Source organism: Zeus faber, assembly GCF_960531495.2.
Source record: "Zeus faber genome assembly, chromosome: 1".
NCBI classification, from domain to species: domain Eukaryota; kingdom Metazoa; phylum Chordata; class Actinopteri; order Zeiformes; family Zeidae; genus Zeus; species Zeus faber.
The window spans coordinates 47,304,059-47,315,684 of record NC_137193.1 but is presented as its reverse complement, the minus strand read 5'-3'; the positions used below and the strand labels follow the sequence as shown (position 1 = coordinate 47,315,684).

Here is an 11,626-nt window from a genome sequence, read left to right as displayed (position 1 = left end):
TCACCCCTACCCCGATAAATGCTATAACAATACACTAAGACATTAAAACAATGCCAGCAACCTTTACCGTCACTCAGCTTCACACCGGTAACTTTTCTGGGTGGTGGACTAACATCTGGAACCAGTTCTGTTGAAACTTGCACTAACCACTTGAAATGATTTGAGTATTCGAGGAGATGAAGCCAATCGCAATACCAAAACACACCAAGACCTCCTAGAACAGTCCTCGAGTTCTTTTTACTCATTCATGCTGCCGAAAAATCACTTGACGAAGGAGGAACAACAAGTCTGCATGGTGTGTATAAAGTGGAGGAAAAGGGTATAGAGGAGAATGATCTATAAAAAGAATGATTTAAAATTGTAAGAAATGGTAGGAAGAGCTGTTCTATAAGGATGTTGAAATGATTGTCTACTCTAAAACTATATTCTATTGCTTGGCATGGAATGTGCTTGGTACACATGGACTTGGGCCCAAGGCAGGATTGTTTGTATGGTATGCCGCTATGCTGACACCTACTTGAATCCTGGTAAACCATGTGAAACCACAACCTTGTCTACTTGTTCTCCTGATCCAAGCAGATCTAATCACATCGGTCCCGGTGAATCTCATGCTGTGCTACGAGCACCTTTTTTTTTTAAACAATGGGACATCTCAGAGGATGGGTGCACTAAATCCTGAGAAAAGGGATGGTGTAAAATGATGATGGGGCTGGAGGCACATGAAATGAGGTCAAGCCTTGACTCTATTGAAAGGTTTGAATGAGACCCATGCAGTATTAAGCTGTAGACAGAGCCTATGTTTAGCATGCATAATGTATATAGAAATGTATATACGGTATGTATGTGTAAAATAATGTTTTTAGTGACAATGCTACTTTATACTGCTTATAAAAGTATAAAAACGTTGAATGCATTGACACTTGTTTAGGTGGTAAGTGAAGGCACTTTTGTGCGTAAAGCTCAAACTGAGCTGCCTGTAACTGATACTAGGTCAGGGGCTGGTTTGGTGTTTGATCTCCACTCTCAGCAGTAACTCACTATAAGTGACAGTCATTTTAATCCATATATGCAATGTGGAAATTCTACAAACCAAATTGATCTGCTTGATATTCATCGATTTCACAAATCTCAATGCCTTTCACCTCTTTGTTTAAGCACTGATTTTAGAATTGAGCTGTGAACCTCTGCACTTTTTCTGCAATAACCTACCCGAGGTGGCCATGTCGTACTGTTATCAAGTTGTGTTTTTATAATGCCTTATCTAACAAACAAATGCAGAGGAATATGTTAAAATCATTCAACCATGTTTGAATGCTAGAACCCTTTCTAATAAAACACTTTTAAATGAATTTTGTGTTTTCTTACTTGAACTAAGATGTTTCAAAATGTTCTGTCCAATTAGAATAAAGATCACATTTAAACATTTCAAGTCGTATACTTTTATCTTATGCTGTGAGTTGTAAGTTGTGCATTTTTTTCAATCATGCAAAACCAATACAATGATTTCTACTCGAAAATATAAATATTTAAAAATGTAATCTCAAAATCAAAGTGACATTGACCACAGATAAATATGGCGAAACATTCTACGCCACACGGTTTTAAATGTAATAAACTAAATGATTGTCTCCAGACACATTAAAATCACATTTATTAAATTCATTGGGCACTTCACAAGTTTACAAAGGGTGTACAATCAATGAAGATGGTGTTTCAATGAAAGTGCATAAATAAGTATAAGGATTGCGTTTTGATGACATCTCAGTGGCACACATAAGTGGAAAGAGAAGTGCAAAACATTATGCTCATGCGTTAAAAAAAAAAAAAATAGCTTGTGAACACAGTGATGTAAGAAGAAAATATGGCTTAGGATTTATGATAAAGCAATGGGGAAAGTAGTCCAACATTATCCAGAATGGTCTGGGCAGAAAAGTAAGAAGCATATCCAGATGCACAAATCATTGACAAAATATTATCCATAAAAAGAAAACAACAGAAGTTGAGAAGGTGACGGTCATTTTGGTCACAGCATTAAGAGAGACGTGACAAAGTCAAGTCCCCTGGACGATGTGTAACAATGGCAACATCCCGGTCACACCCACTCCTTAGGGTTCCGCAGCACCTCCAGCGTGCCCGCTTCCAGAGTGCCTTTGGCAGGTTCGTGCATGTACTCCCACCTGGGAACAAGAGGCTCTTCTCGTCAGACTCGGGTCTAGTTGCTGCTACATGGACATGGGAGAGTGATGCTCATGTCTTCCAGGGGCCTTACCTGGCCGTCAGTGGCAGGGACATCAGGATGCTCTCGATTCTGGAGCCGGGAGTAGCCAAGCCAAACTTCACTCCCCTGTCGTACACCAAGTTAAACTCCACATACCTACAGCAGAGAGAGGTGCAAGACACTTTTTAAGTTATTGAACGCAACAAGTGGAAATATACTCTACACTGCAGCCATTTCAAACTCATTTAAATACAATTCAAGTTAAACAGACTTTCTTTCGGGGACACGGTTCCTTCATGAAGGACGGTCTTAACATCATACTCACCTTCCACGTCGTACCTGTTGCCAGTGTTTCTGTTCAGCGGTAAAAGAATCGGTGAGGTGTTTGTGTACAATGGGAAGGTAACACGGCACCACCGTGCGAGCGCAGCTCCTGACGAAACTGAAAGCCTCCTCCTGAGTAGGAGAGTCCAGGTCATCGAAGAAGATGCCGCCGATACCACGCGTCTCCGCTCTGTGGCGGATGTAGAAGTACCGGTCACACCTGGACACCAGCAGCACACAGAGGAAGTTGCCATTCAATACTGATGAAATTGAAAAGGTTTGTAAGATATACCATTCTTGGCAAAATACTACTAACTGTTGATAAAAGACAGTATTTCAACAACAGCAAAGCTTGTCCCATGCCACACTTGTGTTTTTGTTTTCCAGACGTTAGTGAAGTGACTTAAGTCATGATGGAGTGCCTTGCATCCATTCACAGCTACTTCAAATCACCAAACATTACTGTATTTCCTTTCTGTGGTTTAAAGCTTTAAGGGTGTTGCCCTGTGCCCCCCCCCCCATCCCCGCAACTAAAGATATGAATTAAAGTGCTTATTTCAACCACTAGATGACGCTGCCCCGCACTTACTATATGTCATGCCACTTTGTCAACAAAGCGTTCATATTATGACCAGGATTTATTTGTTTCATTCGAGAACAGTCTTATATTTCAGTCTTCCCCTGGAAAACCTGCTCTAGTGCGCAGTATTTTACTGTAATGACCCACATAGATCTCAGTATTAACCAGAGCTGATTTTTTACATTATATGTCATCATCAAAAAAAGAGCCAAGTCAATAGCAAAAAAGAGCACTGACATACGCCGATACCGTACTTCTATCAACAATAAAAATACAATTTTATGAGTCATTGAGAATATTAATTGTCTTTATTTAATTAAATAGATTAAAAGACCTGCCATTTTCAAATATTCCTGGCCGTTCTTGATAAGAACTACCACTCCCAGCCGTTTGGCCATTGGGTCATTTGCACACTACCTCTGAACAAACGGTTCTCCACCAGCTGCAGACTATGGAGGAGACGTCCTCTTATCATAATCCAACAGCTCTGTCACACCCGCTGTGACAGAGCTGTTGTATGTCCGGGACACACACTGACTCGCAACACTAAACCCTAATGTATACAGGATGTTAAAACCCTTAATATTTGGGTTATACCATTTCTTGAAGTCGGTGTAGTACTGGGGGTGGTGCTTGTCGCAGGCCTCTTTTAAGGTGTTGTGGAAGTGGAACGCATCGGCCTCATTAACATACACCGGGGTCAGGTCGGTTCCTCCACCAAACCACCACTGCTTAGAGCCTGAGACACACACAGACACACAGACACAGACACACAGACACACACACACACACACACACACACACACACACACACACACACACACACACACACACAATGGAGGAGGACAACGGTCATCATTCATCCATCAACTCAATAGTGTCACTGACACCAAGATACGACTTCTAACGTAACGGCTTCACAGTCGCACACTCACCATCTTCCTCCTCAATCTCAAAGAATCTGTAGTTGAAGTGAACCGTGGGGATGTGCGGGTTTTTCGGGTGGATGACGGAGCTCACGCCCATGGCACAAAAGGGCAGCTTACCTGGGGGGAAAATTGATATTATTATGTTATTATTACATTATAGACAATAGGGTTCATACAGACCATTTTCAATTACATTTAAGGCCCTTCAATTACTTTTCCCAGCATTATCTGGGAATCAGCATTATAGAAAACTACCCTTGAGGTGTATTCAAAGTGTTTCAGTAAACATGAGAAACTCTAGTCAAAATGTGTTTGAATAGACTTGACTTGACTATAGGCCCGAAAGCTGGCAATTTTTGACCTTCCAGTATTGATGTCTTACTATATGCAGGACAATGGCAAAGAACAAGCAATCATAAAGCCTGATAAGTTGGGTATGATTTACTGTGAAAGCAGCTCTGAACAACCAGTTGTTTTTCCATTTTAAGGTCTTGTTAAGTAATTCCCCACACAAGAGGCTGCCTTTCTGGGTATTCCAGTAGTTCAATTGGAAAAAGTGAAGTACTCGAAGGACATTTTAAGGAGCCTGTGTGATCACTGTTTCCAATAAAGTGGATGATCTGTACCCTGTTAACATAAAACAACTACAATAGTGGCTCAAATATTACAATAATTCATACTTATCAAATGGGAGAATGGTCTCGAAACATGGAGATTTTAATTATATACGATGAAAGAGCACTTACCATCTTTCCCTTTGAGGACTTTTCCTCTACTTGTCATCTGCTTGGCGGCTTCTTCAGTGAGATTCCCAAAAACCACTGACACGTTGACCCCGGCCTTCTCAAACACCTTCCCATCCTGCAGCACGCAGCTGATCCCACCTCCACCTGAGACACACACATACAATGTGATTTATATTTTATACAGCAATCCAATGCAATATTGGAAAGGAGGACAGGCAGGCAGGCAGGCAGGCAGACAGGCAGGCAGACAGGCAGACAGACAGACAGACAGACAGACATAGATATGTTCATGCATTTTTAATACCATTCATTTTGTTCATCCAACATGACCGTGATTATTTGAGTTATTTTAAAGCACTGATTCAAGGTAAAAAGCTGCTCCTCTCAACTCGCCTTCCTTCCTCTCCCATCGGTCCACATTGAACGTCCCTCCATCCACCTTCTCCAGGGCTCTGCAGAACTCGGCCTGCGTCTCCATGATGAGCATCTCCATCCTGGTGCTCATCTCTCCCTTCCTCCGCTGCAGCACTCGGACGTCAGTCACGGGTGGGGACATGAGGGCCTTGCATCTTTCCACAATATCCCCTTCCTCCTCCTCCTCCTCCCGCTGCACCACCCGGGGGACCGTCGTAGCCATCTCGGCGCGCTGGAAGTGGCTCGCGTTGGCCACAAACACCGCCGCGGCCGCCGCAGCTCCGGCCAGCGCCACCAGGGCTCCCCTGCCGGTTCGCCCGGGGGAGGTTCTGCCTGCGCCCCCCTGGGACACGAACCGTACCCCGGCACCTCTGAAAAACCATCTCGGTGCAGGAAGCGAAGTCAGCCGACGCACGCCGGGGCTGCGACAAGTTGTGGAGTGCGGCTCCGCCGTTCTGGCCACGGACTTTGCGGCTGAAGTAAAACATCTTGTCGTCGTCATTCGAGCCGTTATGACGATAGACGCCATCGGTGTGGAACGCACGGTCGCCTGTGTGCCTGGCGGCGGTTGACACTCGTTTCGCAGTTACGTTATGACGCTATCGGAAGTTGCCATGTGCGATATCAGTTGTTCCCGTGCAAGGGGCGTGGCCTTCCCCGGTGTTGACAAAAAAGGGATTTTGGGAAATGGAGTCCTTCGAAACGCGATGGCCCGTGGCTCTTCGAGCGCCAGGGCGCAGCATCGAACGCCAAGGTCCAGGATGCATTGGCGCGTCGACTGCGTGACCTGGTAGATCTCGTCGGGCTCTGCGCTGCGTTCCGTTGGAAGTCGGAAATCTGTAGGAAACTTTTGTCTGAATGAACGTTGGGGCCGTCACGTCGCTGTGACGTCAGACGTGTGACGTCGGCGGATCGGGCCCGAGCGGCTGCCCCGAAATTCCAGACTCGGAATTCCAAGTCAGCTGGCCGCTGGTCTGCACTTTTCCAAGCGGGAGGAGCGAGCTTCCCGAGTTCCGACGGCATTGGGCTACATTACGAGTGACGCGAACTTTCTCATATATTTCGCGGAAAGGTTAATTAATTACAAATGTTTGGTTTTTTATTTATTTATTTTTTATTTTTTCAAAATATTGTATCTGTCAATCACGTTATTTTGTTAACACAGTTATTACTACTAATACGTTCAAAAAAATCCCAATACATTTAGTTGTTTCACATAAAACAGTGAATGATTAAACTTTTAATTAGTTATAATAACTCGTTTATTAGTGCATTTCAGGAAACCCAAGGACACTTTACATAAAGCCTAAGAAAAAGTGTGTTTGGGGCGTTGGTTTGACCTGAATTGTATTGTTTGCGACTTTATTGATGTCATTTTGACTTATTGTAGCCCCAACGAACGGCCCTCGACGTCAACAACACTGGGTTGAGGTAAAGCCCCTAAATGCCAACGAGAGAGGACGACAACGCTCTCTCGTTGTTTGTGTGCGTGATCGTGCCTGTTTAACGCGATTGCGCAGGCCGTATGTGCGCATGTGCAAACCAGTAACGCGTGTTGTCGGTCTCCATGACAACAGAGGACCGAAAGCAGATTATGTCCACGGGTGTTCTGCCGCGGACTGCCGGGGAATCTGTGGGGCAGTAACATGGAGCAATAGTCGACAGAAAACACTCAATTCATTATCCCCCCCCTCCCCCTTTTTCACCTCGATAAGAAGACCTAAGAAGCACAGTTGATGGTGAGTTTAGTGCAGTTATGAACACTTCATCGACAAAACGGCTCCGCTTCCACCGTTTTTATGTGTCTTGACCGTCGGAGACGAACTGTTACGTGCTGTAGATGTGCTATCATTAAACCTACGACAGTCCGTGTTTGTTTAAATTGTCCTGTCCTGTCCTGGCCTCGGCGAGACGGATGGACGGGTCCTTGTTAAATTCAGCCTCGTCAGCATGTTGGCTCAGCTGTGCATTTGGTTTTAAGCTCACGATAAGTTATTTAAAGTGGTTAAGTGAGTGTACGTTTATTTAAGTGATCGTCACTGATTACAACGAAAACGCTCTTACATCTCCGAGCAGCAGATATCTGATATAACAGCAGATGTGATATAACATTTATTGAATAGAAATGTCTTGCTACTGTCAGGTATAGTTGCCCAAGAGAGGCTGTCGATGATGCGAGCCTATGACGTGAATGATAACGTCATTTATGATGAGGTGGAAGAAAATTGGAGAAGTTTACTTTTCTATAGGGATATGAGGAAACTTGTCATTTTTATTTATTATTATTATTATATTAAATATTATTTTCTGTATACATTATGATTATGATTATTATTACTACATATGATTTTATATATGATTATTATTATATCACATCTTAATTTCTTAATTTCTTACATCAACCCTGATTTTCTGTTTGTATCAAAATATAAAAAGCATTAATTGATTCTCCAACTTCTAGCCTGTTGTTATTCATGCCTCTAATAGAAAGGTTAAACTAATTTTCTGTATTTTTGTTGATGTATAAATAATAATAATAATAATAATAATAATAATAATAATAATAATAATAATAATAAAAATAATTATTATAATTATTATTATTATAATTATTATTATTATACACTTTATTTATAGAGACTTTTTCAGCGCACACTGAGAACATAAAATACAAGTAATAAACATAATAATTAAAAGGGAAGATCAATATTATACATGAAGTTCCCTCAGAAAAAGAAAGATATTCTATTCTATTCTAGAAAATAAATATTTGTATGCCTAAATAAACATGTCATAATAGCCAGGGTTTTTTAACAAGGGTTGCTTTGTTGCTAGAGTGACTGAGAATTATTATCACTATTGTCAGTGTCTGAATATCCACAACAATTATGCGGCCTGTCTTGTCTCCAGTGCAGTGTGTGATGCATGTACACTGTTACTTTGCTGTAAGTTGTTCATTTTAGGGGGGCATTTGGCTTCCTAAAAATAAAAATAAAAAACTTTTGCGCATTTCGTGTCTTTCCAGCTGAAGACAATGAGTCAGGTCATGGTCACCAAGACCCAGGAGGAGTATGAGGATGACTTTGAGAAGGACCTGGACTGGCTGATCAGTGAGGATAGCCAGGAGAGGGAAGACCACGTAAGACTAGAACTCGGCTTGTTACCCTGATTTTATTGTTTTGTTATGGTGTGACATAATGAATTGCACCATCTTTTGTTTTATTTTGACACTGTATCCCTTTTTCTATCATTCCTATTAATTAAAATTATGTTTCTAAACAAACCCTCAAATCACATGCAATTAAACTAGATGAACATTGGCGCTATTCTACTTACCGTAGACTCGAGCCTACAGATCCATGTCCTCTGTCCAAGTGTTACGTTTGAGTAGTGTTGAGTTACACATATTGGCATGTGCTACTGTCTACATGTGAAACCTACTCCACATACACACTGACACACTTTCACTGTGCCAAAGGGAGTGTGTGCGACTGAAAGATGCCAAAATTATGCATGCACATGTCTGTTATCACACATATAGTTATCATGCCCTTATGTCTCTTAAGTAAATTGACTACATTTGGATTTATCCAATGATTTTCATCTCACAGGGTCCAGATTATGGTGACATTGAGGCTAAAATAGATAAAGAATTAGAAGTGGATGAGAAGGGGAATAAAGGAATCAAACAGGAGAGGATAAACCAGGATGCGAAGACAAAGAAAGAAACCACCAGTGTCAATGATGACGAAGAGAGATGGCCATCACCCATGGAGCCTTTGGAGTATGATTCGGACAGAGAAAGCCCACTGAAGTCACCTACCTTAGCCATGCCACCTCTGGTGTTGGACGACCAGCCGGATGAGGAGAAGAAGTACATGCTGGAAAAGATCCAGCAGGCTAATAAGGAGTTGCAGGACCAGGAGGCTCCAGACATGACCCGCCGTAGACGGCTACATTTCAAAGAAATGCTGGTGGATTTGGTGGTGCCTCCATCGGAGCACAAGCAAAATGGCACTCCCTGCAATGTAGGAGTGGAAGGTCAAGATGGCGGCAGAGAAACAGATACAGAAACAGATGCAGAAGTGGAAAGTGATGTCTCAGGGAAGCTGTCTGAGCTCAAAATTTCTCCTCAAAAGGAAAGCAGGGGAGAAGGGGGTAGCAAGAGCGGAGAGTCAGACATGACTGAATTTGGAAAGAGCATCCATGATGGGCAAGGGGGCAAGGAGGGGAGAGTCCTGGTAGAAAAGGATGGAAAGTTTGATTTGGTCAGTCTGAAGGAAGTGGAGAGTCAAGGTTTGCTGCCCCCCTTAGCCAAAAACGACAGCGACAACTTGCGTTCCTCCCCTCGTGCACAGGAGGCGACCTTGAACCCAACCAAGATACACACCCCCTCCTCGTCTCCGTTTTCTAGCCCTTCCCAGCTGGGTATTGAGTACCTTAGAACCCCCAGACCTCCAGCCCAGCCCCGGAGCAGGCCCAACTCCGCCAGCCACAGTCAGAGAGGCAGCCAGGGGCGAGGGAGCAAACGGCGGGTGCAGTCCGCCACCGGGAGCCCATGCCAGGCTACCTACACCCTCTCCCCGCAACAGAAGGAAGCGCTGCAGAAGACTCAGGAGAAGAGAGAGAGGCTTGCTCGAGAGGTAGGAACCAATCCCAATCACTAGCTTAATTGCAATGGAAGAAAAGGTACCACACTTATTCTAGGCTTTGCATTTGTATTTTCTTTCTTGCATTTGCAATTTACCCTTGCTCTCACCTTTTCTCTTTTCTTCTCCTATATTTTCCCTGTCAGGCAGAAGAGAGGAAACGTGAGGAAGAAGAGCAGAAGAAGCAGGAGAACGAAACGGCCTTCAGAGCGTGGTTAATGAGGAAGAGAGAGCAGGTTCAGGTGGAACGAAGGATCCATCGTGCTCAGGAGATGGAGAAGATGAACACCAGGGTATGACCACATTAACACACAAAAAATTAGCTAGATAAATTAGATGAAAATATTAAAAGGTTCATTTCTGCACCATAACCAGAGGTGCAATCAGGGGTGAACAGACACTCTGTACTTGCATAAACACAGAAGAGAAATCCAAACATAAACAGTATCTTGGCTTTACCACAACCTCCCGATATAGAGAGAACCCAGTGACCCAGAGGAGGCGTTCAGGTTATGGCTGGTGAGGAAACAGGAGCAGCAACACAGGGAAAGGCAGCTGGAGGAGCTGAAGAGGATGGAGCAGGAGGGCGGCTACCTCCTGCACAGGCGGGAGGACTGTGAACAGGCCTTTAAATCGTGAGTTTTACTAGTAACAGTGTTAGCAATGGTTTTAAGGCGTCCCTCTGAAGTACATCCATAACATAACCCTCCGTCAAATATATTGAAATAGCACTTTTATGACACCATAGACTCTGTAATAACTTATTAGAGTTAGGTTTCTTCCTTTTTTTTCCACCAAGGGGTTTTCTCTGAGTTTAGGACCAGGGGATGCTGTTGATTTCTATGTGAAATGTGGGTTTGTGAAGCACTTGGAGACTGTACTGTGATTAAGGGCAATATAAATAAACTTTAGACATTGTTATCATTTATTATTTATGCCCGATATACCTAGACCAATTATATATCCTGTGGATAGAATTGTATTTGTATATTTTTATATCTTTGGATATTTATGTTCTGTATGTTTTTGCTATTATGTATATTTTATCATTTTAATTTTAAATGAATTGAATTTTAGAATTTTATTATTTTATTTTTTCAGACTTTTCAGCTTTCTTATGCTAATTGTCTGGAGAGAAGTGCATCAATCATCCCAAATTCCTTGTATATCAAAATGAAGTTGCCGGAATAAACTCATTCTGGTACTGATTTTGATTCCAAAAGCGGTAGATTTGATTATACGATGGAATATTTTCTACCAGATGATTACAGTAAAGAATTAGACGACTGTTGTCAATTGAGATAATAGGTGCAAAGGGAGCACCTTTCCATTTTCTCCGTCCCCAGGTGGCTGCGGCGGAAGCGGTCGGAGAAGCGCGCTGAGCAGCAGGTGGCTCGGGAACACTCCCGCAGGCTAGTGCTGGAGGAACGCCGCGCCCGACGCATGCAGGACCTGATGTGCAGCGTCAACGATACCAAACCCTTTAGATTCTCAGAACAACTTGCCTACCGCTTCTGATTGTGAGCCATCCTGTCCTTTCGAGATAGCGACCATATAAAGGGAAAAGGTGCAGGAAAGCCTGCAACTTTAATTTAAGCATTATATCTCATGTAAATCTGACAAAAAGATCTCATCTTTTGCCACTTGAAAATGGTGTAATATCCTGTGTAGCTATTCAATGGCAGGGACTAGGGTGTGATACAAAGTTAGGTGTGTATTCTGAGTAGTAGCTCTAGCACTGTTTACTTATCATAATTATTAGGTGC

At 42.9% G+C, this 11,626-nt stretch overlaps 3 protein-coding genes across 3 annotated transcripts in view; 2 read left to right on the top strand and 1 right to left on the bottom strand.

Moving 5' to 3' along the window:
- prrg1 (proline rich Gla (G-carboxyglutamic acid) 1) overlaps nucleotides 1–1,362 on the top strand; it is an 8,394-nt gene extending 7,032 nt beyond the window's left edge. Inside the window, exon 4 of the mRNA XM_080018417.1 lies at nucleotides 1–1,362. This exon is cut by the window's left edge and continues 479 nt beyond it. The gene's annotated coding sequence lies outside the window, so the exon portion shown is untranslated.
- Nucleotides 1,363–1,669: 307 nt separating this feature from the next.
- Nucleotides 1,670–5,864, bottom strand: cpox (coproporphyrinogen oxidase). Its single transcript, XM_080006853.1, has 7 exons — nucleotides 5,191–5,864; nucleotides 4,798–4,941; nucleotides 4,058–4,168; nucleotides 3,720–3,861; nucleotides 2,544–2,762; nucleotides 2,270–2,374; nucleotides 1,670–2,177 (listed from the first exon to the last, which is right to left on the bottom strand). Exons 1-7 carry the CDS (start codon nucleotides 5,738–5,740, stop codon nucleotides 2,093–2,095), a joined length of 1,356 nt encoding a protein of 451 aa, XP_079862979.1. The 5' UTR covers nucleotides 5,741–5,864; the 3' UTR covers nucleotides 1,670–2,092.
- A 960-nt stretch (nucleotides 5,865–6,824) lies between these two features.
- Nucleotides 6,825–11,548, top strand: ccdc181 (coiled-coil domain containing 181). Its single transcript, XM_079997046.1, has 6 exons — nucleotides 6,825–6,950; nucleotides 8,237–8,350; nucleotides 8,823–9,854; nucleotides 10,007–10,153; nucleotides 10,338–10,495; nucleotides 11,207–11,548. The coding sequence occupies exons 1-6, from the start codon at nucleotides 6,948–6,950 to the stop codon at nucleotides 11,376–11,378; spliced, it is 1,626 nt and encodes a 541-aa protein (XP_079853172.1). The 5' UTR covers nucleotides 6,825–6,947; the 3' UTR covers nucleotides 11,379–11,548.
- The last annotated feature ends 78 nt before the right edge of the window (nucleotides 11,549–11,626 follow it).

Bases quoted from the DNA above. Each gene is read 5' to 3' on its own strand.
- cpox (XM_080006853.1), bottom strand. From the start codon at position 5,740: ATGGCGTCTATCGTCATAACGGCTCGAATGACGACGACAAGATGTTTT. The intron at 3,862-4,057 runs GTGAGTGTGCGA...TGTGTGTCTCAG, and splicing joins TGAGATTGAGGAGGAAGATG to GCTCTAAGCAGTGGTGGTTT. The intron at 2,375-2,543 runs GTGAGTATGATG...TCTCTGCTGTAG, and splicing joins CAACAGGTACGACGTGGAAG to GTATGTGGAGTTTAACTTGG.
- ccdc181 (XM_079997046.1), top strand. The intron at 9,855-10,006 runs GTAGGAACCAAT...TTTCCCTGTCAG, and splicing joins GAGAGAGGCTTGCTCGAGAG to GCAGAAGAGAGGAAACGTGA. The intron at 10,154-10,337 runs GTATGACCACAT...CTCCCGATATAG, and splicing joins TGGAGAAGATGAACACCAGG to AGAGAACCCAGTGACCCAGA.